Source organism: Onychostruthus taczanowskii, unplaced genomic scaffold, assembly GCF_017590055.1.
Source record: "Onychostruthus taczanowskii isolate IOZ18803 unplaced genomic scaffold, ASM1759005v1 scaffold18, whole genome shotgun sequence".
Taxonomy (NCBI): Eukaryota; Metazoa; Chordata; class Aves; order Passeriformes; family Passeridae; genus Onychostruthus; species Onychostruthus taczanowskii.
The window spans coordinates 3557488-3582051 of record NW_024499017.1 but is presented as its reverse complement, the minus strand read 5'-3'; the positions used below and the strand labels follow the sequence as shown (position 1 = coordinate 3582051).

Below are 24564 nucleotides of genomic sequence, written 5' to 3'. Positions count from 1 at the left end.
TACTAATGGAAAAAACCCCAACACATCTACTTGATACCATTGACAAACAGAACAGAAAGAAGTTCATGAAGAAAATTACACTTTTACCAGTCAGGAAATCTCTTCTACTCAATTTGCTAAGCCAGTTGATGTTTTATATCCAGGAAAATGTAAATAATATGACTTCAGTTGTACATTAAGTAGCAAAGTGACACTGAGTTTCAAAACTAATAACAAAACCAATAAGAGAATGCACATAGGAATATAAACTGTTATTTTTATATCATAGTCTTTAGCCAAAACCTTCTGAAGTCAATGCAAATTCTTCCCCTGTTCTAAAGCAAACATCACAGCATTTTTGGAAGAAGAAAAAAATCCATTGCTAATGATGAAACATAACAGAACATTTGCAAATTCAAATCAAGTTTCTAAATTCTAATCTTATGTTTGCAAAACTAAGAGTCATTAAAAAAATATCCAAGCCTTTGTTCAAGCATTGTTAGGAAAAAAAGCCAAACAAAAATTCCTCATGTTCACTCTTAAATAACGATAAAAATGGGGCAGGTACTTTAAACTAAAAATGAAATATTTAATGATGCTTCAACTGCACTTTTACCACCATCACCCCTAAAATGCTGCATGCAATTCTTTTTAAAATAAGCAAGAGCCTGCAAAGCCTGTCAGACAAGCGTTGTTTTAATGCAAAGTGTCCACTCTTCCCAGCTAGAGAAATGTTGGCAAGTCCTCCATAAAAAACACATTAACACTACAGCTTGCCTAGACAAAATGTATATATTTCTAAGTAAATACAGTAATACTTCTATCCAAAACCAGCTGAAAACGATCTTTCCAAAGAAAGAAGAGTAGTAAAATCAGCACAAAGCAAAGCAACTCTGTATATGATAAATAACACTATAAAAATGGTGATTCCAACCACAGTGAAACATTTTACAGGACAGAAAACATGCACATGCATTAACCTAAGAAAGGTATTTGACAGATTTTGATTTCCTGGCTCTTAGTCAGGGAGTTAATTATACCAATGTTTAAATCCAGTTAGACAACAACTGCTAAGCCAGCTGCAGTAAACACAGGTATTTTGTACAGGTTTTGGTGGAAATAAAGACAAGACTTCAATACAAAAGGTACCACAGTGCATTCAGAAGCATGTGACAAGTCTAAACCAGCATGCAGGTGTGCTTATGTACATGCACACAAGGGAAGACAGGAGATCTTCAGGGATTTCAGGGACTTTTGTGACTGGTCAAGTCCCACCACTCACCTTCACAGCTGTAACTGTACACAGCCACTGCTGACCTCTCCACCAGGTTCTCATCATGGTGCCAGCTCACTGCCATGTTCCCCATTCCAAAGTAAGGCTCTTGTTTCAAGTACAGCATTTGTAGTGGATCCATATAATTTAATAAAGTCAAATTATATGATGTTCTGTTCTTTAGACTTCTGTCATCCTCTGGTACACAAACACTGCTTTGATCTTTTGAAACAGACACTTGCTCTGTAAGAGAAGTAGCAAAACTTTGCTTCCTATCTAGTATAGCAGTATCGTTAATTTCTTTGTTTTCAAACAAATTTTGTCCTTGTAATGCCTTGACTGTTTCAATATGCAAGTAGTCATTAAGTCTCATTAATGCTTTACAAGCATCATGTATTTGAGGACTGCAATATTTTATATTGTAACTTTCTGCAGGCCAAGGAACTGTAAATAATCTTGTGTTCAAGTACTTATAAGTGCATCCTGGGCTTCCAATTAATATACGAGACACTGGAGTGAGAAAGTCTTTTCCTTTGATCCTTACAAGATCTTGAAAGAAACAGTTGTGTTCTCGCAAGGCCAGAAAGCTTTCTTGTACCATTTGATGGAGCTCTTCAGGTACTGTATCAGATTTCCTGAAAATCAGCTTGGAATACTTGGTCTTCCACTAAAGGAGAAAAAAACCCCAAACAACAAAAAGAGGAAAATAATTATTCTTTTTACAGGAGTCAAGGTATTTCAAGACAAGGCAAAGCTGTCAAGTTAACAGGAATGAGTCTAGAATGTGGTGAAGATATGGATGCCAGCACTTTTTACTTTTCATATTTCAGGATATTGCACAAGCTGTGGATATTATCAGTGGCTTAAACCAGAGCAAATCTCCACGTAAATAAATACGAAGACTCTAGAACAATTCAGCAGAACATACAGCTCATCTGATGAATCGGTAGATAATGCCACCTTTAAATATATAAACAAGAGAATATGAAGCTGTAAGAAAGTGATTCCTCTTTTTCAATGGTTGCAAAGACCCTTCAGTTTCATTCCGGTGTACAGTAATCTAGAGATCTACATGATACAGTCAAATAGCTTTATCTAACAATACTTTTCAGGGAAAAAATAAAAAAATCAAAATGTACATTTTTTTAAAAAATGCTCCACTAAAATTCTGGTGCTTTCTATTTCTACATTCCTCAGTACCTGCCAATTATCCCTCATTTTATATAAAAGCTCTCTTTTGATAACAGAAAATGTCCAGACTTATTTTCTTCCCCAGCTCCCTACCTGTAGTGTCCTTTTCCCTCATATCCTCTTGTGACCACACCAGCTCTGGTATCAGCTGGGCTTCAGAATCCAGCAGTGTGTGGAGGCAGCAACTCCCAGCAAGGTATAACACTGCTAATCAGCAGCTTCTTGCTTTGTATGCACAATACTGCTTCCCACTCCAGGAAGGCTTGGATAATTTTATTTTGTTAATCTGGTTTTCTGAGGAAGTGAGTATCACATAATCACACCTTTTATTGGTTGCCTGTAAATCTGCTTTAACTACTGCTGAGACTGGCAAACTAGACAAAGGCTAGGGAATAAGTTATTTTAAAGAGTGGGTTCTTACGTATTTCATTAAAATTAATAGATAAATAAAAGAAACAGATGCACACTAGTGCCCTAGTAAGGGAAGGGCTGTAATGTGAGTGTATCAGGCATCATTTAGCATTTGTGAAGCTCCTAAGGACTCACTACACCTATTTCCTTTTGTCCAGGTACTGATGGTGGGGTGGGGACACATGTTAAGGTGGACTGAAATCTGAAGGCATTAGGCAATAGGGCAAGAGCACATGGATGCATAAAACTGATCTGCCAAAACTTTTATTATTAGTCTAATAGCTTATGTTCAAAGTGCTCTTAAAAAGACAAATAAAAGTCACCGGCACAAAGCACCACACTGACCTACAATCCATCTGTGAGCTCCTTCTGGTACAACTCAAACCCCCTTTACCAGTACTATCTACTTCCAAGTCTCATATGAACCTGCCTTTCAGGAAATTAATTTCAAAATCCAAAGAATGTGCCCTTAAAAAATACAAACCAGGCAGTAAGTATTCACATTTTCCACTGCATGAAAACAGACTTTTGCGTCATAATGCACTGTTATCCTATAACTGAAGAGCTGGCTTTATAGGTTCATTTGTTTCTACTAAAAAGAAGAACATAAAAGGAAGCCTATTTTAAAAATAATGATTACATATAATAAATCTTGGTTTATCTATAAACCTTGCCACTATTCCTTGTAAATTTTTACAGTGAAGCTAACTCCTTTTCTTTATATGTTCTTATGGTTCCAAAAACTAGCTTCCTAGAGAGAGGAAAATAAACCCCTGTAACAGTATCTACAGATAATAATTTCTGACAATTGCATTTACATGCTTAGCTTCAAACACCAAAGCTTGAAAACAGCCCCAGATCTGTGTGAAGGTCCCTCTACAACCCCACAACACAGGATCACAGCTTTGATTCAAAGAAGTGAATCCAAACTTGATAAACTACATTCACCTGAGGTTGTCAAAAGCCTGAAATGATTCCTTCAGAGGTCCTGAACTGCCCCTTTTGTTTCTATCAGTGCTGTGTATCTCCAGCCTTTGAACAATACAGTGAAAAAAGTCCTTAAAAACAACAACTAATTAAATCAGTAACTGTAAATTTAGGACGTGGAGCTATAGGCTACAGTCAGATGTGAAGGTACAGGCTGATGGGAATCATAAATATTCTTTCATAATGTTGCTTAAGAATGCTAGAATATTATGTGTTGTGACATATAAAGATTATTATTTCATTATTTCTTTCATTATGCAAATGCCCTGTATGAAAGAAAGAGCTCTAACAGTTCTCTAGCTGTACCCCAGTATTTCTTTAAATAATTCTGTATACTGGACATACTCACACCACACTACATATGCTATTATGGTGTATTTAAACAGTCACTAATACTATATATTTTTAAACCATTTATATGAAAATATAAATACACTGAATTTCTGACATTAATCACACACACAAAATTCCAAACAATTATTAGGAACAGAAGGAGGGAAATAACAATACGACGTAAAGCAATTAAATCCCTGAAAACATGCACTAGAAAGGAAGAACACAGATTTTACAAAGGAAACAACATTGTATTCCCCTCCTGAACTGCAGAGGTAATGCCTTGCACATTTTGCTGCCAGCCAAGTCAGAGGCCTGTTACCTTTGGGTTGTGCTTTAAGATCACATGCTTAAGAACTATTTTATCATTAAGGTATCTCAAAAGAAATCAGGAAGTGGAAACACATTTCCGACACATCACATGAAAACAGCCTGGTCTTCTTTAAATCCCCAGCCAGTGCCTGTGCTGTGCCCTCCATAAGGAAAGAATTACAGGATCAGAACACGGGGTGACTGCTGGGTTCACACTGGACACCTTGTTGTTCTGGGGGTGGGGCAGGGCAGCAATCATGTACTCTGCCTTGTAACTCTGACAGCCAGCATCAGAGGTCAACACACTGCTCACTCTGAAAGAAGTGGCAGCATTACAGGCAACTACAGTACAGGAAAAAAAACCAACCACATTTGATGTTCAAATCTTTTTTGACTATTACACGCAAGATTTTAAGTATGCTTTCACTTTTGATGGTGATGCTCAACACAGAGAATCACCCCATGGACCTGAGTGACAGAATAAAGTTAGGAATCAGTAACATAATGATAAGCAAACTGTCATGTGAATCATGAAATTATAGTCTGAACTTAAAATATTTGTGAACAACCTTGTTGCAGCCCCTTTCTTTTTCTGTACTGGCTTTAAACATTACACTGTTTCAGCTTATGGCTTGGGGCCCATTTCCAAAATCCTTTATCAGGAAAAACACATTGAAAGAGGATGTGAGTGGAAGTTTTGCTTGTGATAGAATTTCTTACTTCTGTTCAGGCTGTACACTTCCATACCTGACAGGATAAGACAGTTTTTTAAGTTGCATCCTTCCTAACTTTTCCAACACGTTCAAAGAATACTGTTTCATAAGAGTTAGATCCTTCAAGGAGTAGGGCAGGTCTGTCCAGGAAAGACAGACTATAAAACTAAACTGTATGTGATATTTTACTTTGCCAATTTGTTGTCTTCAAGTTCTCACCCTTCTTTTCCTCCCCAGCTGTAGCGCATTTAAGCATCATGGAACTTGCAATTTCTACAGCTGTGATTCCATGAACATTTCATAACCACCACAGACTTCAAAAGGTGTTTGTGATGTTTACGATTAGCCTATACACTTAAAAATACCTAACATGCACAGACACACTAGATAAAAAGTATAATTCCATATTTGCAAACAGAATGCATTGAAAAATTATTAAGGACTGAACAGGTGTGATTTTACTGCTTATCTTGTTCCCATTGTCTTCTGTATTTATGGGTTACTGACCCTGAGCAAAAGAGATGCCACCTTCCCTTTTCACATCAGCTCCAGGAGAAGATGAATTTACAAAGATGTGAAAATGAAAGAAGATGCTGGGCACAGCAGCTCTTGGCAGCATCAGAGGCAGAAGAGAACAAACAGGAACAGGACTAGGAAGAAAAAAAGTCAGCTGCCCACTTCTTAAAAGAGGGAAGAGTTTCTTCATGAGCATTAAGACTGAAAAGAATGTGTTTGGGCTTTGTGTAAAGAAAGAAGAAATAATAAAATCCATCTGTATCACTCTTATAAACTCTCCCAGCTCTTCCACACTTGCACATCTTTGAGCCATATATCAATACAAGGCAGGCACACTCCTGTGTTGTGTAATGTCAGCATGCTCACTGGAGCTCTTCAAACAGCCAGGTTATTCCTTTTGCTTTTTCTCTTACCATGATCCAGTTTGATCTGATTGAACCTACCCTGAGTGCTGTAGCTGATCTAGAAAGATCCAAGACAGATGCAGAAAATTCTATTTATTCCCTATATTCTTGCATACACTCACTTGGTTCACTACTCACGTGGCTGCTGGGCCTGATCTTACTTCTGCTTGGTTTCATTTGAGGCATTCCAGTTTCCACAGTTTGTTTTGCAAGCAAAGTAACAATTACTTATTGTTGGAAAGTAGAATTAAGCCTGTCAAACTTTAAATTTCTATGTTAATATTTCCCTTATTTTGCCCAATAGGAGCTATAAAATTCTCTTCACCAGTCAGAAAAATAAATTAAAATATTGACGACAAGTATTTTGCTTCAGCAAAGCATGAAAAACTGTGATTAACTGTTATACATTACTTGTAGTGAGGGCACACACTTTATAAAAATAAAGTTCACCAAGTTCTCATTTGTGAACATCCCAGTTCTAGAGATCTTATTTCAACCACCTGGAAGTGCATTACCAGCTATCAGGATACCTTTTTTCATATCAGATTTCACAGTGTCTCTTTGAAGGAAGATTTATTTGTTGTTCAGTGCAAACAGCCATTTTAGTTTAAAATTATTTAAAAGAAACACGTTACCAGCTGGTGGAAATCAGCATCGGCTGGTGTCAGGTATGGAAGTCTATTCTCCCCAAGTTCTTCAAGAAGTTTTTTCCTCTGTTTTGGAGGAGCAAAATGGAAACAGAAAATTAGACTTAAAAACCAAGATATAATCAGAGAAGTATAAAAATAGTTGCATTTAAATGGTAAAATCAGGCGCAATTACTTCTTTTACTATCTTCAATTCTGGAAAATTAAATAAATAAAACAAAAAAAATCAGGGGAAATTCTCTGCTTGCAAAGCAGCAATTCAGTTTAGGCAGTTTAGAGCTCATGAGTGGTTTTACTCCCAAGTTCTTTTTTAGATATCAGTACTTGTTACACTGATCAAAATTCATCTTGGCCTTATGTTCTTCAGACCTATGCCTACTTTATAACTACACATTCATTTCTTGTTTCCTTTCCATTTTTCTTTTTTACTTCAATTTGTGCAGCCAATGGGTACAAAGCTCGTATTTCATCAAATGGCTCAAAACCCCACTTCATTAAAACAACAAGCCCCAGTATTGGGGGTACTCTAACATATTTCCTGAAATAGTTTATGAAATAAAAGGAAAGCACAATCTACTGTAGCCCAAAGCCCCAGCAGCCTGACAATATTTGAAATGCCACCCTCAAGACCTGCCATCCCAGAGACAGCCATAAATCCAGTTTGATGCCGAGAGTGCAAAAAGAACCAGCTGCCTGTAAAAACAGGTTTCCCCTGTCCCCTTCTTCTCTCAATTCCATTTCTACTTCTGATTTAGACTGAGAGCATCTCCACCAATATTTAGCCAATGTGATCACTAATAAATTGCTAAGAAAAAAGCCTGATGTCTCTCCAAATTGTATTTTTCAGGTTTTTATTAATCAAAATAGATTTTTTTTGTGGCACTATGCAATTAATTGTGTTGATGATTTGCCAAGTGTAAGACATGTGTGAAACATGCCATCAGAATTTTTGGAATCAAACAATCCTGATCCATGACAGGTCCATTCACACTGATCTACTCACAGAATAACTCAACATTAACTTGATGTAAGTACAGCTTAACCACAGTGTAAAAATTATTACAGTGGAAGTTCTGGCCTACAAAACTAATAAAATCCTTCCTCTACTACTTCTTTCTTTTAGATTGCAGGGATTGCTTTTTACAAACTTTGATTATTAACAAATTTTAACTTACTTGCAACTCAAAGACCATAAAACTGTATCTGCCATAATGCCTAAATATGTAACAGGACTCAAATTTTTATTTTGATTGCAATATTTTCAACTACATAAACACTAGCACAAGAAAAAATTCAATATTTTTATGTTGTAAGAGAAAGACCAGATGGAAATAGAATACTGTTTCTAAAAAAATATTAAGGTTATAATACAATGGGAAACATTAAATAAAAAAAAAGGTATGACTAACACTTTCATAAAACCAAGTTCAAAACAAGGTGAAACTAGATCTTCACTATTCTGGCACTACTATTTAAAAAAGGAAGAGAAAACTATTTATGTATTAACTAACTTCTGTGTTACAGCAAACACGTAAACGAGGAAAGCTGAACTATGGAGTGTAACTGTGCATTCTGTGACAAGGAATTCCTTTCATTCAAATTTCAGCACCGAGAAAGGCGACAGAGGCTTAAAGTCAGGTGGAAGTATGGAGGATTTTAAGGTTCATAGATCAGTCAAACTACAATGAGAGCAGGTGGCTCCCACTCACCCCCACACCCAGAATGTGCTGAGCACTGATTGTTAACGAGCCTGAGAAGAGCAGCACTGACATTTCTGAACTAGTGGTGTAACTTCTTTGTGTCCTCAGTTTTCTTTGGGGACAGGTTGTTGGGTGTTGACATGAAGTCATTGGTGAAACACAGCAGATTGTAACTTCAGATTAAGTTGGCAGAAAATGACACACGGGTTTCCTGCATTTTCTAAAACAATTACACTCCTCTATTACCAAAACTTGCCAGAATTTTATTACATGAAATTGCTGAAAACATTAGACTGGCTTTGTTACCTGTAAGATAAACCATATTAAACTGCAGGGAAAAAAAAATAAAATAAGATATTTTAACATGGACTCACATCTGTGGGAAGAAAAAAATAAAAGTGGGAAGAAGAGAGATTCTGACAATTTCTTTGTCAAGTATCAGGCACTTGGCAAAAAGCACACAACATTAAAATGCACTCTTGTGTATAGGCAGTAGTAGTTCACATTTGATTGTCAGATCTGGCTAAGTGCTGCTCTTCAGCTTGATGTGCAGACTAATACACACAGCTGGGTGGTAGAACATGCTGCTCATCTCTTATGCAAGAAGCTGTCACACAGATGTCAAAAACATCAAGCTACTCACAAATACCTCCAAAAAGAAAAAAGAAAAACTGAGTATCTGGCTATACCAGCTGGCTGATGTGAAAGTCTAAGCAGTGTTACATAAGCATTGTTTATTGGTTCTTCAAACACATAACTCCCTCAGTAAAAACGAAAAAAACGCCTTCACTTGAAGATGTCAGGCTTCTTAAAAAGCATTTTTCTAAATCTAATTTTTAAGTTTTAAAAATTATCAACAGTGTAACAGTTTATTCCGATATCAAGATTATGTTCCTCATGTTTTAAAAAACAATGTGATTTTTACACAGACATTAGTGATGCCAAGACATGAAAGACAATCTGATGTGCACCATCCCCATCACCACACCCTGCACTGCTTTAGAAACTTTGTCAGGTCTTCATCTTGGGCCTTCAGAAAGGCAAAAACCTCTGCAAATACTTATTTTATGGGCTGTTGTGAGTGTTAGTGGAGCTATTTTAAGTGACTGCAATAAAGATCGGAAACACAAATGCCCAATTTTAGAGTGCACAAGGAACATTCTGCAGACATTAATCTCTGCTCATTCATTAATAACAAATAAGATTATTAATGAGACGGTTGTAAAATTCAGCAAGTGGAATATTAATAATTGGAATCTCTCAATCACTATACATGTAATTATTTATTTTTCCTGTCAAGAGAAGTGGTGCCTTGTATGTCACAGAGCAAGAGAAGTAACAGAAACACAGCGAAGAGGTGAGGGTGCAGAGAGGATGGTGTAGCAGCTTTGGAACATCATCCCCACTCCCAGCCTACAACAGCCCCTCTGCAGCAACTCCTTTCATCAGAAGTTCTTCATACATTGCCCATTTTTTCATCTTAAAAGTTTGCTAACTGACTGCTGCACTTTTTACACTTCTGAAACTACTTGTGATCAGAGCTAGTAAAACACTTTAAGTGATTTTGTTTGTTTTTGGTTTTTTTGGGTTTTTTTTGGTCTTTGTTTTTGGGTGGGTTTTTTGGGTTTTTTTTTTTGTTTTGTTTTGTTTTGTTTTGTTTTGGTTTTGGTTTTAATGCAATCCAATGTTTTCACAAAAATTTCAGGCATAGATCATAAAAGAAGAGCCATTATTCAAAGCATAAGAAAGTATAATATCCTTCTCCAACAGTTTTTCCCAATAGTCTTTTTGTTTTCCAAAAGGTTACCAGGTTTAGAACGCCTGAGAATGCCTATTGTAATGAAAGAAAGATCTGAATCACAGTTCAGATGCAAACCTGTGATTTCTCAAAAATCTCTCCTTCCTATTACCTTTTTTACCCACATAAGAATGTCCATTAGGACCTGTGTTTCTCTTTCATTCTTTTCTTTAATCAAATCTAGTAAAACATGGAGTTCTTTCAAATCCTCCATGAAGCAAAGGGTCAGTGCTCTAAAATGCTTAATAAACAGTTTTATAAAGGAGGAAGATTAAACATATAGCAAAAGTTTTGTGACACATTACAAAGACCCCATCAAGAAAAAAGTCATCATTTTACAGGAACTTCTAAAACATTACTTCCTAACAGCCTTTCACATGTAGGGGTTTTTTATAAAAAATAAAACTGGGATAGTTTCTTAAGGAAGGAATGTGATTTTGAAGTTGACATTTGTTTAAACTACAAGGCTTTCCAAGTGTTAGCTATTAAAACTTCATAGCTACCAAGATCATTCAAGTGGTTCACTAAAACAAGTTATGTCAGAAATGAATCTAGAGTAATAAAAAATACATCCTAAATGTACCATTACAGCTTTTACTTCTCCATTATCACATATATTAGATTTCAGATTTTTTTTTCTGCAAATTATTTCTGTAAACTCTACTCATCAAAAGATCTTAAGGGACTGGCAAATTTTACAACACCATTTATTGACATGAAAATGTTATATTGCCAGTCTACTCTTCATTACATTCAAGACTTAACCAAAAACCTTGTCTGTGCCACGTTCTACAATGCAGCCTCCCAAAAATACTGGTAGACATATGACCATACTGTACCACACTGCACACTACAAAAGCTGCTCTCCTTGCCCACCTAATATAAGTCAAAATCATTTTTATATTAAGGGCAAAAATATGTACAATTGTCATTACTATTATTCTATATAAACTCATTAAAATATCTACGATGGTCTAGCAATATTTTATGCTTATGTTTATATATCCGCTTGCTAATTATACTACAATAAATTATACTTGTTATTTAATACAACTACAGGGAATCCTGTTCTTCCACTGAATAAACGGGTCCAGCTACAGAAGTAACAAAATGCAGTTCAAGTGACCTGGGCATGAAAAAAATTACGTAATGAACAATCCACTGCCATGCCCAGACCTCAGGTCTTACATCAGCATCTGTGAGTAGCTGTCACAAAGACTGTTTGATATTCTCTGCTGCAAAGGTACTGTTTGGCTTTGCTTACTAATTTCAACCTCTCTTACCCTTTCTCATAAATCAACAGGCCCAGGTTTTGGTTCACACACAGACCAGTCATGCATACGCACAACACACTCCACTGATGTAACTGAACTAAGAGTTAATTTATGCATTGAAGCAGCTTAGCAATGTGTGAAAAATGTCTGCTGCCAGTATCCGCTCTCCCCATCTTCAGGTGTTAAGGGGCCCTTAATTGTTGTTTTAACCTACAGGAACATTGTTCCTTCGGCCAGTGGCTGTTAATGGAACAGAACTGGCAATTTCCTTACCTAGCTGAGTGTAGATTTGTCACACATGGATTAGCACAGTAAGTAATCATAATAAAAATATGAAGTAATAAATAGTTCAAACACAGACACTTGGGGCTGACAAAATGTCCCTAAGGCTCCTCTGTATAATTCTGAATAAACTTCTACTTCATCTACCATCACTGCAAGCATCTTGATAACGTCACCCAGGTCTTGTTCCCTCCCAGCATTTGTGCGTTCTCTTGCAGCACGTACCAGTTAGTAAATGGGTCAGCTTTGTGTATTAGGTGAAAAGTAAGAACATTCAAACTTTGAAATTATCAAATTTTAACCAGATCTCCAGTTCTTAGTTTCTTCTTATACATATGGACACTAGATCACACGCGTACTTAAGAAAACACAGTTAAAACAGTGTTTAGTTCCACATGGCTGTGAATCCAGATAAGGACACTGAGGCATGTCTGCATGTCATTCTTTGCATAGCTTCTAAAAGATAGCCAATAGATTCTGAGACCAGATTTCCTAATCTAGCAATTCTTAACCAGCTCACCTCCAAAGAGTCAGCAGATAGAAACCTTAGTGACTGTTACCAATAACTGATTCTGCATGATTTAGGAAAAACACCCCTACACACCCAGTGCCAAGAAACCAAGGGGCTTTGACCAGCTGTGATATACTAAGCAACAGTACTTGACAGACAAGATTCAATAAAGACAGATAAAATAAAAACTATAACAAGAGTTAATGTTGCAACAGTGATACATTTGGTGTTGCTGCTCATCTCATGTTCTAATGACATGAAGACATTGATGGTTTCTAAATTCCATGGAAATCTATTACCAGGACACATGGCACTAGATCTCTGTAGCCTTTGGAGCTGCATATTATACTCAAGAATGGAAAACAATGCTGACATGGTGCCATTTATCCCTGAAGGCCCCAAGGAAACAGAAAGAAGCATTAAGAATCTTCACCTTATTTTGGGAAATATTGCATATCTGCAATGTGGGATTGTACAAACCTCACTGGGATTCAATACCTAATTAATGTAGCAAAGTAAGAGCAAACACACTGACCAACAAGCACAGAACTGAGCAAGGACCTCCCGACTGAAACCCAAGGGCTGACAGCTTGAAATGTAGACTCAGAACCTTTGCAAAAGGCTCACAGCCTCTGTAGATATAGCAAAGAACTTTCCAACAGGAACACTGGCAGGTTACACTGACACAACTTTTCAGAACTACCAGCAAAATCAAAGACAAAGTAAATTTTCTGGTAGCTTTTCATCATTTCCATAAAATAACAAGCCTGGCATGATTTCTTATCTCTATATATATTGATAAGTAATGGTAGATGTTTAATGTTTAGTAAGAACACTTTAAAAATGGGAAAAAAAAAGTAATTTAAGATAACACCTCATAGTGAACAATTCAGATTTAGTTAATTTTGAAGCTTGAAGACTTTGCTTTGTTCCCAGTCTCCAAAATAAGCCACATGGGGAACAGAAAACTAACACCTAAATGTTAAGTTGGCAGGCAACAATTAGCAAAATTCAGGGTCTGAAATGTTAGACAAGTTCAGACCAGAAACAGGGAGCACAATTGAAAAGAAAGGATAATTAGGCATTGGAGGAGACACCTCTGTGAAACCTCATGCGAATTTTTTCTTATATCAAGTTTGGAAGTTTTTCTAAATGAGTGGTTCCCAAACTGTTTAGACCATCAGACTTCAAAGAATCATTCACATTTCTTTAAGATGTTCTTCACATACAGCCTAACCAAATAAACTGGAGGCAGCAGAGCCACACTGACTAAAAGGTAGATGCATCTCATTCCTCAGTTTGGTTTTGATTTATCACTTTGCCAGTCACCAGTGGTCAGTGAACCAAGAAACCTTGGTGTTAGAGATTCTCTTCTGCTTCAGAATCCAAAAAAAACCAGGAGTTAGTTGGGATCTTTATCTCACACTACTGAGAACATTTACAGTACCATCATAAGGGTAAAGAACGACAGCTAAAAGAAAGGCTACTCACATTTTATTCTTAAGCCATTTCTGCACAATGTAAATAATGATAGGGTATACTAAGAGGTAAAATACAAGAGAACACTGATGTGCTGTGGCAAAAGTAAATCTGTTAAGCCATTTTCTTTGTGCCAAATCCGGGCAAATTTCATAATGCAAATCAACATTCTGCTTAAGAATATGTTTGTTGAACAAACTTAAGAACTCCAACATTTTCAAATAATGCTGTTTTAATAAAGCTATTCTGACTTATGAAAATGCTAATACTTAATTTTCAGTTTTCATTTCTATTATTTGCAGATACAGACCTTATTTCTCATTAACTTTTCCCCTCACTTGCAATGTTCAGGAATAATTTTGCAGAGAATCACCACTCAACTTAAAATGGAAATGTGCAAAAATTATTTTTTAAGACTTCCTTGTACATTTGTTCATGGAAAACTCTTTCTGTCCTTTCTTCCCATACAATTATATTCCCAACTGGTTTGAGATTCTGCATAGTCCTGCTGCTACCTCTGCCTGTATTTTGAGAATGTGAAGTAATACAGTAATAACAAATCTTTTCAAAATCATCTCTTCACTTCTCCATGCTATTCTCAAATACAGGCTGGATTTCTGAAGGTGAAAAAGAGAGGCTGGCACACAGAGGACCATTCCAGATTTCATCCATTTCAACTCTTCTTTGCCCTACTTGCTCTCTTCTGCTGACAAAAGATCCTAGACTTACACTACTGCATGTTTCTTCTGCCAAATTTAATAAATAAACAATTCCTACCAAGAGTACTGACTCACTCTAGAATGGCTTGGATTGGTTGTCTAAACAAAGGAAGAAGAGGGACAGCCATAGTGATCCACAACATAGTAAAGCTGTAGCAGGCTGATAGGAAAATGCAGACATGTTTAATGAACGGTGTGGTGACAATCAAAACTGAATCCATGAAATGACCCAGTAAAGAAAAGCACCAAATAACTTCTGAATGTATTTTTAAGTAAATATCTGTATATATTGTAATGTATAAAAGAACATTATCAAAAAAAGCCCACAGTAAATAAGTACAAATGAAGGAACAGTGAGAAAGCATAAAAATCTTTCATGTAAAGAGATACAAGCACACAAAAAATAATCCTAATGTGGAAGTACAATTTGACAAAGAAAAGGATTGTTCTGAGTGATTATAATTTTAAAGGCACACAGGAAAGTCTCCATCCAACTGAAAATACTGCAGATACCTTAAAATCTAAACTCTCTTGTTTCCTTAGAGGATATGTCAAAGACAACAATAAATAAATTTCACTTCCTTCAGAATGCCTACAAGGACTGGAGTCAACCAGTTTATAATTTGATACAGTGGTTTTGTATGTTGGAGTACTCTCAACCTGAAACTCAAAAATCTAGGCCACCCTTTCTGACACGTAGCCTGCATGTCTGTGTTAAAACCATCTGAGTGACAGCAGCTCAGTTGCATTAATAAGGGAGGCTGAGGGCAAGGAATTGACTTTAAAAGAAAGCTGCCAGACCCACCTTTGTTCTTATTTGCTGGCTTAACATGCTGTATTACTTCCCCTTCTACAATGGAATTGCTTCAGCAGTAACTAGAATTCAAGAAGAGCTGAATGAAAAAAAATGAACAATGTAGGATTTTAAAAAAAAAATTCAAAGGGAGGATTTTAAAATTAAATAACAGACAACTGCAAGAGCTTATGACCCACATTTGGCACTATACTTGCTGCAATTCCCCATTAAACTAGTGACAAAGGCTTGACAGTCTCCATGCAGAACTGAACTTCCATGTGAAATATGCCTCAAACCACTGCTAGTTGAGCTAATTAATTATATAAGAATTGCACTAAATTTTTACTTAGGAATTCAGCTGAAAAAAGACTACAGTTACTTAATAATTTGGGGAACCTTTAACTTTATCAGGCCCTCCATTTGAAAAGAACCATGATGAGGCTCCCTACCCACAGCACTTACTCAGGAACCTTTTCTTTTTATTTCCATCACAAGTATTTTAAGCAAAACCATTTCCAGCTAGGAAAGTGCAAAAAAATCCCCAAGTACAGTTTAACTACCCTTCATGCCAAGCAGATAAACTTTGAGCATCACAGCAGCAGAGAGATCACCTTTAACAGGCATATGAGAAGTGTTCCTCTAGAACAAAGTACAGCAATCTGCACTGAACCTCATGAAGCTCTAGAACAGGCTCCTGAAGCCTGCCATTGGTAACAGACACTGTACTCTCATTTCTGTAGCTCCTCATTCCATTTCTCTTTTTTTTTTTTTTTTGTTTGTTTGTTCTTTAAGTTGACAAGTTAAGTGTTCTGTGCGAACAAGTTTTCAATAGCCTATTACAAAAAGACTCGAGTTTGTTTGCATTACACACCACGGGGATTAAAAAGGAGTTAATATATATCTATTCAGAACTATTGTGCAGCAAATAGCTGTGTTGTACAGGGCTTAGGCTGTGACCCGCTTAACTTTATTCACAGAATGCACAATCCATCACGTACAAAAACACAGAGGAAAATGTGAGGTGTTGGTAAGTACCGCTGTTAGCGAGAATTTCTGCTAATTATTACACCAAATAAGCATAGCCAACAGGCCAGAGCTGTGAGAGGGCATGTTTCAGGGCATTAAATGGCTGCCTGGGACGGAGATGAATACATTACACCGCGCCCTTTGCCAATAAACCAATATCCCCGGCACCCGGCGGGACGGCGGCGGGACGGCGGCGGGACGGCGGCGGGACGGCGGCGGCCCTCCGCGCCACGGAGAGCCCGACAGTGCAGGCAGGGCGCGGAGAGAGAGCCTTCTTCCTCTGTACCTCCGACACACGCGCCCTTAGCTGGAAACGCTTTACACAGGTTTACTACAGCCCGCTCGCACAGTCCAAGCCGTAAAGCCTGTACTATGCACTGGAAGCTGGGGACAGTTTTTGTCCAAATTGATTTCAGGAAAATATTTTATATTTGGGTGCACAGCCCAAAGCCCGTCCGCGCCAGGGAAATCCCGACAGAGGGATCGGGGACATACGCTCTTCTTGCTTTGTACCTCCAACACAAGTGCTCTTAAATAGCTGAAAACGCTTTACACACAGATTTACTACAGCCCATTCGTACAAGCCAGTGTATCTTAAAGCCGGTACTATGCACTGGAAGTTTGGGACAGTTTTTATGATTGATTTCAGGAAAATATTTTATATTTGAGTGCATAGCCTAAAGGTGGCCTGGCCCCAGTACTATGCACTGGAAGCTTTGGAGAGTTTTTGTCATTGATTTCAGGAAAATATTTCATCAATTAATTTTTTTTAATACCCCCCTGTTTTTTAAATGGATTCTTATCACTACTATGTTTATCTGGAGTGCTTTCACAGCTTAATAAAGTGTACTAGAGCCTGCAAACTTGCACATGCTTCCTTTCTTTGCTTGCACGTTGACACTTGGTATGCTCCTGCCTTCATATTTATGATTTATGATGATTTATTTATTTATTTAACTCCAAGACAATGGAGTTATGGCCATGCCCCACCTCTGTTACCCTGATTCTATTCTGCTGATCAGTGTTGCAGCTCAATGTTGAAGTTTATGCAAACAAACTAAACTTTGCAGCACAACCATGCTCATGAAAAGCCATGAAAAGGTTAAAATACATTTCATGATGGATATAAATTAATGTGTGAATACCAGCACAACTTTCTACCAAGTAAAAAGATTCCTTTACATGCTTAGGTCAAGTTAAAGCACAGATTGCAAAAAAAGGATGCTAGTACAATCCCTGCCATTAGTCTCCACATTTTTATTCCACAACATTTTTACAGGAAAAGGCAAGAAGAAGTCTATATTCTCTACCCATTTACCCCATGGACAGCATTTATTTATGGACATTCTTTATATATTGATGAATAAGTTAAAAATGCTACATCTGAACCCCACATCTATCATCATGAAATGAATAGCAATATATTAATACTTTATAGTACTAATTTCAGCAGAAAATCACCCCCCAAGCTGCTGCCTATTACTGGCATTAAATTGCCATGACTCAATCTCGTGACTCCCAATTTCATGTGCTTTATTAAACTAAGCAAAAATAACGTACTTTAGCGTATTAGAATTGCATACTACAAAACACGGAGGAAAAAAAAATCCACACCAGGCAGACTTACAGGAAGACACCAAATGTCTGTTCTGATTGAAATATGACTCGTATCAAAAGGTGCTTAGAGGTTGCTTTAAAAATAATTTTGCCTCATTCTGAAGCTGCAAGAAGTGTGAGGGGCGAGAATGAAGAGAAGGAGTAACAGCTTTTAAAACACTGCTCATGAAAACATTATTCAGGCTGCAACAGACTGACATTTGAGGAGTTTGTCTAATTTAATTTCCTCGCCACAAACTCTGTGAAATGGAAATACAAAACTTCAGCAAAGTTTTGTATGTTCTCAAGTCCTGACCATTATATAGTCTAGATCTTGGGGGTAATATGATGAACACAGAATCTTATTCAGTTATGTATCTGCATCAGAAAACTCTGAAATTATGTGTGATGAAACAAGTTTCTGAAGCTAGAATTCTCATTTTGGTAGTTAGAACAATATGACCACATGGACTAAATCTTCCAATGTATTAGGCATACAGTTATGATGTGAGGTGCATAAATACTGCTAAAAAGCCCTTAGAAATCCAAACTTGGTACTAAAAACCCTTAGAAATCCAAATGGGAGAAGTGAGTGGTCAGCACACTGTAACTCTAAGTTTGGAAACCTTTACTGTAAATACACTTTAAGTATTTGAATCTGTCCCTACTTTAGGTACCTGAACTGCTGCCACAAGAATCAACATTGTCCCTACTTTAAATATGAAATTTAAAAAGAAAGATAAATTTGTTCCTTATGTGTCATACAGAATTCTGCTCATGGCTTCTCAAATTGCTCTTCCAGATTCAAAGAAAGTGCTTGTACTTTCTGGAGCAATTTCACTGCTCTGACACCTGGGAAAGCTCAAATGAGCAGAAGGGAGGGAAGATGTGCTGATACAAAGCAATGAAAAATGGTGAGGAAATGTAGAGACCACAACACAAAGAAGGCAGCATTAACAGCAAAAACCAAGTGTAACCCCCTGTTTACCAAAGCAATGAACAAAAAAGTCCAAAGTCTGATGGTCATTGAAGTATTATTGTTCACGCTTTTAAGAGACTGTTGTTTTATTGTTTTTACAAAAATGCATTCTTGTTTCTAACACAGAGGCTGCATTAGAAAGAAAAAGGATTTAAACTAGAGTAACTCCTGATCAGCATGTTAAAAGTTTTAATTCAAAAAGATCCCAAACTAGCAGTTGCCTTGAAAAACACACGTAGATCATCTACTCCAAAACAGGTATTGTTTCTTAAGGATCCGAAGATGTGCTGTCCTCTGAAAGCCAGGGTCACGCCCCTGTACTAGATTCCAGATTCAATCTGAAATTTAAATGCTGCATAATTTCCAATTCTTGATATCCAAGAAACAAACAGGGAATATGGTTCAAGTTTAGACAGTGAAATGAACCCAGTTGGGTTTATCTTCAGTGCAGTCCCCACTCAAAACATCTCAGCTCACATCCACTGGCATCAAGTCATCAACATTCCAGCTCTGTAGCCCACATCAATTTCACAGCCACAGAGGAATGCTCCTCAGAACAGCCATCACCTGCAAAAGTTTTTCCCCCAAAGAACAACTCCTCCAAGAAGAGAACACATCACATTAAATTTCTGTCACATTCCTTTTGCAAAGCGTATCGTTCACATATTTGCAGGAATATAACATTTTTTTCTCTCTTGCAATATACCAACCCTTTCCTCCACAGCATTAAGATTCTTTCCTTAAAAGCTATAAAAATGTTTTTGCCCTTATAGCTGAAGAAATGTTTGACTGATCAAAGCTCAAAGCTGGTCATATGCATTAGATATTCCAGATATTCACAGTTATTCATATTCTCAAATGAAGCAGATTACTCATGGACATTGATTGGATACCCATGCTGAAGCCACTGCTAAGAAAGGAATTGCCAAGCATCTTTTCAAAAAGAAGTTTCCCTTATCCACTTCCAAAAAATTATCTTTGCTGTAAAATATTGAAATAAAACAAAAACCTATCTGATTATTTAAAGCAACAAATTCTAGAATTGTGTTCTGTGTTCACTTTTGCTTCTCTTTTGTGACAAGAAAATGAATATATGAAAAAGTGGCTTGATAGCATTCAGTTTTAGTTCATTTTCAATATTAATTTGTTTTAATTACATGACATGACAGATTATTAAATGCAAGCAGGCTCATCATAGTAATACAAGCTTAATAAAGTATTTTTTAAACATTCAATTTACTATCACCATTGTTTTATTTTTCCCTACAAGCAAAAGGTTTTTGAACTGCATTTAGAAAGATAAAAACCTCTAACAAAATTCATATGTTCCTCAGTATAAAAATTGTTATCCTATGTTTCTTATAAAGTAATTTCCTTTTAAAATTATGTGTGAATCAAGCATTACCTATTTTAACAAGTCCAGTGAAAAGAATATCAACTGCTCTACAATCATAATTTGCAGGTTCCCTCGAAAAACAAAACAAGGGCACATAAACCAATATCCTGCACTTAGAAAACTCCAGAATCAATAAAATGGATTTACTCCTGTGAAACTGCTCAGCAGTGGAGAGGGTAGGAGGACTCCTTGCTTTCATCAACTCTTTCAGGCACAGCCACAGTACAACATTCTTTAGGACACAGCTCTCCAGACAGCTCCTATGTTGGAAAATTCAATGCAAAACTGAGGTAAGGCAAAGTAGAGTGAATCTGGGCTTTTGGTAACAGGTTAAAATCTACTTTGGTTAATATCAACCATTTAGTTATTATTCAATTATCAATTCTTATTTCTGAACTCAGTAATTGCTTTTGCATTATGGGAGGTATGGAATGATACTGGCACCTGGAGATTACACCAATAAAGCCTTGAAAATTGTGCTGTATGACAGTAGATCATATACCTGTCTTACAGAGAAACACTGCTAGTTATTAATAAAAAGTTGTCCTATAGAAAGGTGTACTATATCACACTGGGGTTTACCCACCTTACTGCAGAGACAGTCTCTTTTCCACTGTCAAAATGCTTTTGCTATATGTAAATATTTAATGTTATTACTATCATTCACTCAGTGCTCACATTGTCTGCTCAAGCATCTATTACTGTCTGCTAGATACACTCGAGGATAACACTTATTCATGTCTGCTGCTCAGTCACATGCAGGCCCCACTTCCCAAAGATTCTTCAAAGTTCCATGATTTATTAAACACTGCAAAGGCCTGTATCATTTGCAGGATTTTACTTGAGCAAGTGTAAGCACCGAATGCACCCAAAATACTGCAGCAGTTCATACTATACCAAGACTGAACTTTTATCCAGGGTTCTGTAAGCAACTGAAATCACAGGAAGAAATTTTACATTTCCTAGGTAAGAACTATAGATCTTAACAGAAGGATACTGAGTGCACTGTAGTTCATTTAATTCTCTGAATGGAAATAAACATAGTGGTCAGTTTCACACCTAGTTGTAGTTACATGCAGCCGAATTATTTTTTTTTTTAATTTACCTAAATTCATAGCCCTGTATGTAGGATATATATATGTGTGCACTTATATATGTGTATGTATATATATATATATATATATTAAAAACCCATATGTAATACAGGATTTTATCACCAATATTAACCCTTTATATACCTTCCAGTAAAATATTATAGAAATCACCTTTCTAAGACACAGAAGTCCTGTTAAGATAGACAAGAAGAATCATCAGAGTCCTCAAGCAGGACAGTCTCTCTAGCAGTTGTTTTGTTTCAAAGCTCAGTTTTAGTTTAGATAAAATATTTTTAATTTGATTTTTATTTGTTTATTTTGTTAGGAAACAGTAAGCATCACAAACAGACCATCCTAAAAAGTACAAGACTGCACAATTATTCCTTCTATCCCAGGGCACCCTGACACTTTATATGACAAGATCTAACTGTTCATCAATGAGGCTAAAAGGAAATGAAAACCTTGAATTCAAAAGATCTGCCTTTCAGTTAACGTCCTTAATGCAAATTAGGGTTAAATGTGAATAAAATTAATATTTAATCACTTAAAAAACTTCTATTCCTTTCTTCTCTTTCAACACTAAAATTTAATTATAAAATAATGTAAAACAAGTGTAAATTTAAAAGAATCATTTTGAAGATCTGCATTAATAGTTCAAGACCTGTTGACACGGATGAAAAGAAGGGGAATCCCAACACTGTGTTGCTTTAAAGCACAGTGTGATTCTATTCCTTGTCAAGAGACAGCAGGAACCCAGCACAGGGGAGTGCTGTGGTAGGGCAGAAGGGAGAGACTGGGATGGAGAAGCACTGCAGGAGCAGCACAGCAAGGCTGACCTCTGCCAAAAGTGAAGTGCAGCTACAGGAGTGGGGATGCTGGGGAGGAGGAAAGGAATCCATCCCAGTGTCTGAGCTGCTACAGCAGGGCCTCAGTAGATTGCTTCACATATCACCATGGAATAAAAGGTTCCTATCAGACAGGGCACAATCCAATATTTAGTTATGATGCAGCATGATACACAGAAAACAATCCAAAACTGGGGGGAAAAAGCTTCTGACATCAGCACAATACCTATTCAAAGTATTGCAGCTCTTATGCAATTTAACCTGCAGCCCTCCTAAACTGCATTCACAGGGTGAATCCTATGGGCCTTATGGTTTGTCATAGTGGTTACTGTCACACAGTCTATATATACAGTTTAAAAAACAAGATATAACAGCTCAGACTTTAATAATCTGTGTCTCTATGAAAGACAATTTGGCTGCAATGAACCAAAGAGGCTCATTCCACCACTCTTCTCTATGCAAACTTAGAAATAAATTCAGGTTAGAAGGTGTTTCCACAAAAAGTAATGAAATTAAAAACCACGGATGTGTTTCCCATTCCTTTCTTGAACATAACTGAGGCATTTTGTCACTTGCAAACAACACACATAAATGAAAGACGAGAGTGAGATTCATGGCAAGCACCAGTCACACAGGGTAAGTATTTGAATGCTGAAAACCCAAATCCAAGAACTTCTTTCAAATCAGCTTTTGACTGCTTTACCTTTGTTGCTTACACCCTAAAACTTCCCCAGGTACCTGCTAAACTTCTATTGACTAGAATTCTCTTAAAGTTTTAACCTATCTCAAAAAAATTTTAGCTTCTATGAGAAAGTACATGTTTCATAAAATTGGTTATGTAAGTCACTTAGTGAATTCTAATATTAATGCCATTCAACAAAAATACAGCAGATCATTTGTAAAGCATACCACTAATGGACACTACTGCTCAATCTCATGAACATAAGGCAGCTTTGCCTTCTAAAGGGAAAACTCAAACCCAGTTGTGTTTTATGGTTAACTGTTCCAAATACAAACAAGATCTCCCTGGAACAAGCACAGGTGGTCATTTCATTTCTGTGCCACTCAAGTCAAAGATATGAGAGAGATGTTTTTAGCAGACAGCACCAAAATAAGAGGAAATTGATTATTTGCAAAGCATTTTTCTCAGTACAAAGAACCTACCACTCTGCCAAAATTATAAAGGCATTATTAAACTTGAGCATCACATTGCAGATAGATACTTTGTTAACTAGCTATTTAACTTCTGCTAGTTGAACTTTAAATTAAAGAAAATGGTCTTACTTCCCCCTAAATCATGTTTTCTCATTCCTTTCTGCAATCACTTCCTTTACATAGACTTTGTTGACTGTACTCTACCACACAACATTTTAAAACCTGAATCCCAATCAGGGCTGCCCTCATTAAAAATGTGACCTTTCACCTCCAATGAAGCACTGATAACATAAATTACATTTTGTTGTAGCCCAAAGGTGATAGAGATGAGAGCAGGATAAACAAGGTATAATACAAAAGCCAGTTGGGTCAGCCTTTCATTATAGCCCTTTCAAAAGCTATTAATCTCCCTTGTAGTCAGTAGGCTGAAAATAACTATTTATTCTAACCAACACTGTACTCAAAAGTAGCTATGGGGACAGGTCATGTAAGATGCAAATAATTCTTGGTCCTCATAAAACCACTTCAGTTGGTATTAGGAGAACATCCTGGTATGCTACTTTGAATCTCACTAGTCAGAGGATATTCAACAATATCAATCTGGCCAAAATATACCACAAAAAACAGAAATGAATTAATAATGTTGAATTTAAAGCACCTATAAAATAGCTCTTTAGATTTTAAAATGTGAATACAAAATGCTATTCATCAAGTTCAACTTAATTTGTATTTCAAGTCAGGGTCCACCTTAAAAACAACAGAAAAAAAAAAGTAGGCATTGCTATATTTCAAAGAACATGGCACAAGCTAAGTACAAGCCAGTCCTTAAGAAATACCATGACAGATTTTAGTAGTAGGCAACAATGACTTTGTCTACCTGGATCCTTCTTTTGGTACTTCATGGCCAATTACAGTAAAAGTTGCTCAACAGGATACACACATAAGAAAATTCCTGTCACAGAGCAGATGCAAATTTAATTACTTTAAGTTAAACCTTCCATCTTGTCTAGAGGTCCTTCAAAAATGCAACTGTAAACAAGCACTACATTGCAATCAGGTGTCAAGGGCTTATTTGATCTCTTACAAAATATGTCACAAATCACTGGCAGAAAGTGGGTCGAGAAGGAGAACAAAGGAAAAAACTGTCA

General features: G+C 36.7%; 1 protein-coding gene across 2 annotated transcripts in view; it reads right to left on the bottom strand.

The window, feature by feature from the left end:
- The window catches only part of FTO (FTO alpha-ketoglutarate dependent dioxygenase), a 219623-nt gene that overhangs the window by 174628 nt on the left and 20431 nt on the right, over positions 1-24564 (bottom strand). For both annotated transcript variants that reach the window (XM_041400922.1, XM_041400923.1), the window contains exons 2-3: positions 6755-6832; positions 1262-1919 (exon numbers count right to left, since the gene is read on the bottom strand). In XM_041400922.1, coding sequence (XP_041256856.1) covers positions 1262-1919; positions 6755-6832 — 736 coding nt within the window. The remainder of the gene's footprint in view (positions 1-1261; positions 1920-6754; positions 6833-24564) is intronic.